At 43.5% G+C, this 5,717-nt stretch overlaps 1 protein-coding gene across 1 annotated transcript; it reads left to right on the top strand.

Annotated features, from left to right (window-relative positions):
• The first annotated feature begins 325 nt into the window (after window positions 1-325).
• On the top strand, window positions 326-1,258 carry LOC137758775 (olfactory receptor 10H1-like). The gene has a single exon (XM_068534778.1). The coding sequence runs from the start codon at window positions 326-328 to the stop codon at window positions 1,256-1,258; it is 933 nt and encodes a 310-aa protein (XP_068390879.1).
• The last annotated feature ends 4,459 nt before the right edge of the window (window positions 1,259-5,717 follow it).

Below are 5,717 nucleotides of genomic sequence, written 5' to 3'. Positions count from 1 at the left end.
GAAGAGTCTTTGGGGACAGCCAGCCATGCGTTCAGGTGTTGGCTCTGCCATTTCAACAGCTTTGCCATAAACAAGTTGCTTAGAATCTGCACCCCAATATTCTCAATGAGTATTCTCAAGATACTCAAAACAGAGTGATAAAAGCAGCACCTCCCCCAATACATTGATGAAAGGATTAAATCACAGAGTAGGAACTCAACCAAAGCCACCTGTCATTTATCAGGAGCAGCCCCTTGGGCAGGGCCAGGAATGATGGAAGCTGATGACCTTCCTCCATCCAGTAGCTGACCTCTCCATGTCACACCTCACTGCAGGCACAGTCTCCATGCAGGGAGCCAACCTCTCAGCAGTGACTGAATTCATCCTCATCGGCTTCTCCATCTTCCCCCACCTTCAGCTGATGTTCTTCTTGCTCTTCCTGCTGATGTACCTGTTCACGCTGCTGGGGAACCTCTTCATCATGGTCACCATCTGGAGGGAGCCCAGCCTCCACATGCCCATGTACCTCTTCCTGTGCGCCCTGTCCATCTCCGAGGTCCTCTACACCTTTGCCATCATCCCGCGCATGCTGGCTGACCTGCTCTCCACTCACCGCTCCATTGCTTTGACTGCCTGTGCCAGCCAGATGTTCTTCTCCTTCACGTTTGGCTTCACCCACTCCTTCCTGCTCACCGTCATGGGCTACGACCGCTACGTGGCCATCTGCCACCCCCTGCGCTACAATGTGCTCATGAGTGCCCATGGCTGTGCCTGCCTGGTGGCCTGGTCCTGGGCTGGAGGCTCCATCGTTGGGTTGGTGGTGACATCTGCCATTTTCCAACTCACTTTCTGTGGGTCTAATGAGATCTATCATTTTGTTTGCCATGTAAAGCCTCTTCTGAAGTTGGCCTGTGGAGAAAACGTCTTCACTCTGGCCATGGGCGTGGGCCTGGTGTGTATCACTGCCCTGCTGGGCTGCTGTCTCCTCATCCTCCTCTCTTATGCCTTCATCGTGGCCGCCATCTTGAGGATCCCCTCAGCCGAGGGCCGGCACAAGGCCTTCTCCACGTGTGCGTCCCACCTCACCATGGTGGTCGTGCACTATGGCTTTGCCTCTGTCATCTACCTCAAGCCCAAGGGTCCCCAGTCTCTGGAAGGAGACACCCTGATGGGCACCACCTACACAGTCCTCACTCCCTTCCTCAGCCCCATCATCTTCAGCCTCAGGAACAAGGAGCTGAAGAAAGCTATGAAGAAGACCATCCTCAATAAGCTCTAGCCAGAAAAAAATGTGATTATCTGGGAGGAATTCCTTGGAAGTAGCTAAACTGGGTTACTAGATGCTACCATTAGATATGGCACCCTGTAAGCATGTAATAGCCTCTATTTGTCTGATGCTTTATGGTTTACAAGGACCCTTGTAGGCAACATCCAAATGATTGCAAAATGGTTAAATAACATCATGCATGTATCCAGGGTGGAAAGATGTATGAGATGAAAACACACAGAAAGTCAGATTCTTTGATTCCTATATGCTGCAAGACCCTTTGTCAGGTATCATTAAACCTGGAATCTGTTCTTCTCCTGCCAGAAACCAGGGTGGTCTAATTACTCCCATCATCATGAACCCACACTACAAAGAGAAATGGAATAGGTCATGCCTCAGTCCTTCTTTAGGCAGCAACAGGTAGCTACAACACAAATTTTGTGAGGCGACAAAAGACTAAGCCAGATTACAGCAGAGGAGAGCAAGGCACCCTAAATTTCAGCATTGCACAGATCTGTGCAATAGCTGTTAGAGACAGTAGTAAGCAGACTCAGAAAAGGTCAGGGAAACCACCATGTTTCAAGTATGAATCTTGAGCAGCTGAAGAGAGACAGAGAAGTCTCTCCAGTTAGGTTGAGGATAAAAGTTCCACCATGAGAAATCACTTTCTCCGTTAGAGGGTGATATTGCACATAGGCCAGTGGGGAACTATTTGTTGAACCACAATGATGAGGGCAGAGCCCAGGATTAAGTTTATTCCTTATCACAATGTGTAATGATCTCCCATGGGCATGAGGGGAGGTTTTAAAGTTGATCACACATCATAGTACTTTGAATTTGTTGAAAGCATGTGTATTCAAGAGAATGATAAATACGGTACAATATCCCTTGTAAATGAATCTTAAAAAAGTAAACTCATAAAAACAGAGAGTAGAATGTTGATTACCAGGGGCTGAGGGGTGGGGGAATTGGGGAGATGTTGTTTAAGGCATAACTTTGCAACCAGCAGATCAACCAGAAGATAAGCAAGATCTGGGGGTCTAATCTACAGCATAATGATTATAGACAATAATAATTTATTATAAACTTCAAAGTTGCTAACACACTAGATCTTAGTTGTTTCCACCACAAAAAAAGATATGATAATTATGTGACATGATAGAAGTGCTAGCTAACACTGAAGTGGCAATCATATTACAATATATAAATGTATCAAATCAGCAGGGTGTATACCATAAACTTACACAATGTTATTTGTCAACCACATCTCAATGTTTAAGAAAGTTTCACTGACAAATTTAAATTGTTTTGGAATATGAATTTATGCACTTATTTTAAAATAGCAATTTATAACACTTAATGGACACGAGTTTATGGTGATGCTGGTGTATGGAAAAACAAAATATAATTGAAATGCACTAGCAGTAAATAAAATTAACCAACGTTTAGAGAAAGAAAATATGAGTATTCATATTTAAGTTGAAGAGTTAACTATACGTCATCTGTCCTAAAGCTGAATTTAGTCTTTCTCTATAAGTTGAGCAGTAATAACCTCTATTTAACAATTACATGAAGCCATCTGTGTCTCAAATCCTGTGCTAGTTTTGGGAGTACAGAGATGGGTCTGTTGCTAGTCCCTGTCTTTGAAGAGTTTCCATGGTACTTGGTGGACAGACACACAGAGAAATGTCAGGGCTCTCACCAAGATATGGACCAGATGTTAAAGGCCACCAAAAGGGGTGTGACTCTGCAGCTTGGGATGCATCAGCTAGGTCTTCCCTCATTCCCGTACTCCAGTGGCTCTCACTGGTGTCTCCAGAAGACACTTGGAAGTTTCTGGAGACATTTTTGCTTGTTACAACTGAAGGAGGGGGAGATGTGCTATAATATCTAGGGGATCAAGGTCAGGGATGTTCCTCAACATCCTACAATGCACAGAACAGGCCCCACCACAAGGAATGTGCCAAACCCAAATGTCAACAGTGCCAAGGACGATAAACCCTGCTGTATTTATTAACAAGCATTTATTGAGCATCTACTGTGTGCCAGGCACTTTTTTAGATGCTACAGGGGATCCAATGTTGAAGTATTTAGATATGACCCTGATCTCAGTGTTTGCAGTTGAGAAAGGAAGATGTGGCTATTAAAGAGATAATCCCACTAATTAATATACATGATAAATTGTGACAAAAGCTATGAGGAAAAGAAAGCCGTTACTATGAGGGCTTATAGTAGGAGTGATGACTCAATATGGGAAAATCAGGGAAAGGTTTCCTAAGGAGGTGACATTTAAGGTCAGACCTAAGATTGTGTAGGGTATGCCGGGGGAAGGGTGTTCCAGGAAGCAGCAGCAACATGTGCAAAGCCCCTGAGGTCTGAATGTGCTTGGTTTATTGCAGGAACAGCCAGAAGTTAGAAAGACTGGAGAGCTGGGGAGGGCTGGGATGTAATGTTGAAGATGAAGCATGGATCTGACCACAGGAGAGTTTATACTGTGTCCTAAGTGTATAAGCAGATAGGTCATTTTTCAGGTTTTCCCCTTTGAAAGATCCCTCTGGCTCCGGAACAGAGACAGCTTAGGCGGGGTGGGGCGAGGTTAGACAGTGGAGGAGAAGAAAAACATCCTTGAGGAGGGGACTGGGCTTTCATCCACAAGCAAGGCTGTCAAGGTCAACACTGGGGAAGGGCAGAAGAAGAGAAGAGAAGGCAGGAGGTTGCCTCACTCAGGCTGGACTTTGCCTTGAGCAATTAGCATGGAAGCCCACGGTGGCTCCATTAGCGCTGGAACGGGGTGGGGGGTCCCCTAAAGTCTGGAGATGTCTCCATCAGCAGCCTTTCTCTGTGCTCCAGGCCCTTTAATCACCTCTCCGGGCTCTGACCCCACCTTGGGGATACCAAAGCATGTGGCACAGCGGGAACCATTAGAAAGGAATGGCAAACAGCTAGGAATGCAGGGGGTGGGGGAACATCAGAAAATGGAAGCTGAATAATGGAGGGGAGGGGAGGACAGGGCCCTGAGTGGGGGGTGTCCTGGCCAACACTAGTGGGTAGGGGGGTGGTGCTGTCTCTCTTCCTGTGATGTGGAGGGCCATCACCCCAAGAGTTGTGTTTACACTGAAGTTTTGGTGTTTATTCATATTTTCAATTGGTACATAAGTTAATGGTGGCTTCTATTTTTTGGACTTTTGTGGAGAAAATAAATGCAATGTTTGTGTGTGTGTGTGGCGGGGGGAAGGTAGGAATCTAACAATTCTACCTTCAGGACTAGGGTCAGGCAAGTGAGGCACTCACACTGACCACTAAATTTAAGGGGCCACCACAAAATTCAGTGGTCAAGATAAATCATATTTCATGCAATATATTTTTTAAATTTCCCCCTTTTATTTTCCCAGAAGAATTTAAATTTAAAAAAAAAAGACTAAGGTATAATTAATTGAGGTATTCGTATTTAAACAATAATCTTGCTTCAAAATCTAATTCTTGTTTCAAACAACTTTATGTTCCAAAACTATTTCTTACATCCAAAATTATAAATGTCCATTTGTTACAAAAACTTTTATTTTGAGAGTTTTATTTTAATCTGTGCCTTGTGTTTCTTTAACTTTATTCCATTACTAGGTACTAGGGATTTCATTTTTTTAAAAAATTTTTATTGGAGTATAGTTGATTTACAATGTTGTATTATTTTCAGGGGTACAGCAAAGTCATGCAATATTTTAAAAAATCAAAATCAATGCTAAAATTCACGATGAAGAGCATATCAGCATTTTAAATGACAGGATCCAGGGCTGCACTTTCAGGACCCTGCCTTACTCTTCTCACTCTGACCCAGACCTTGAGGTCTAGACTATGCATCTTAGAGAAAAAACTTACATTCCCTAAGTTCAACTTCGTTGGTTGTTTTAAATTTACAGAACAACTAATGCTAAATAAAGTAAAGGAGTAAAAACACGGTTTATTTAAATTTCAGAATGCATTGACATTAATCGATCCAACTAGAATGAGTGGATTTTTTTCTCTGATGACCACAGGGAACCACACTGGCGCTTCTTGGCTATAATCCAGAAGTCACCTTTGCCGTCAGCTCTTTCAAATCAACAGTGTGATTTTTACCTGTTTCCCAGGACACCCAGTATATTCCACGATGTCTCCAGACATGTGATCAGCTAAAGAGCACTGGCTACACCCCAGGACTGGTGTTGGCCACTTAAACATCCGTTGAACATGGCAGCTCCAAGAGGGACAGTTCTTTTCTTTCCCCCTTAATACTTCAGCATTTTCATTATTATTTAGAGTTCAATATTTGTTTATATTTTTTCCTTTTAAACATATAATAAAATGTACAAATATGAGGTCTGCCATTGATGATTTTGCCTAATGTATATGCTTGTGCAATGCAATCCCCTTATGAGACATAGAACATCACTGGGCCCCCAAAATGCTCTCTCAAGTCTCTCAATCCCATTCCCGC

Source organism: Eschrichtius robustus, chromosome 2 (assembly GCF_028021215.1).
Source record: "Eschrichtius robustus isolate mEscRob2 chromosome 2, mEscRob2.pri, whole genome shotgun sequence".
Taxonomy (NCBI): domain Eukaryota; kingdom Metazoa; phylum Chordata; class Mammalia; order Artiodactyla; family Eschrichtiidae; genus Eschrichtius; species Eschrichtius robustus.
This window is presented reverse-complemented; position numbering and strand designations above follow the sequence as displayed.

What these genes read in the sequence shown, in the direction of transcription:
- LOC137758775 (XM_068534778.1), top strand. Translation starts at nt 326, where the DNA reads ATGCAGGGAGCCAACCTCTCAGCAGTGACTGAATTCATCCTCATCGGC.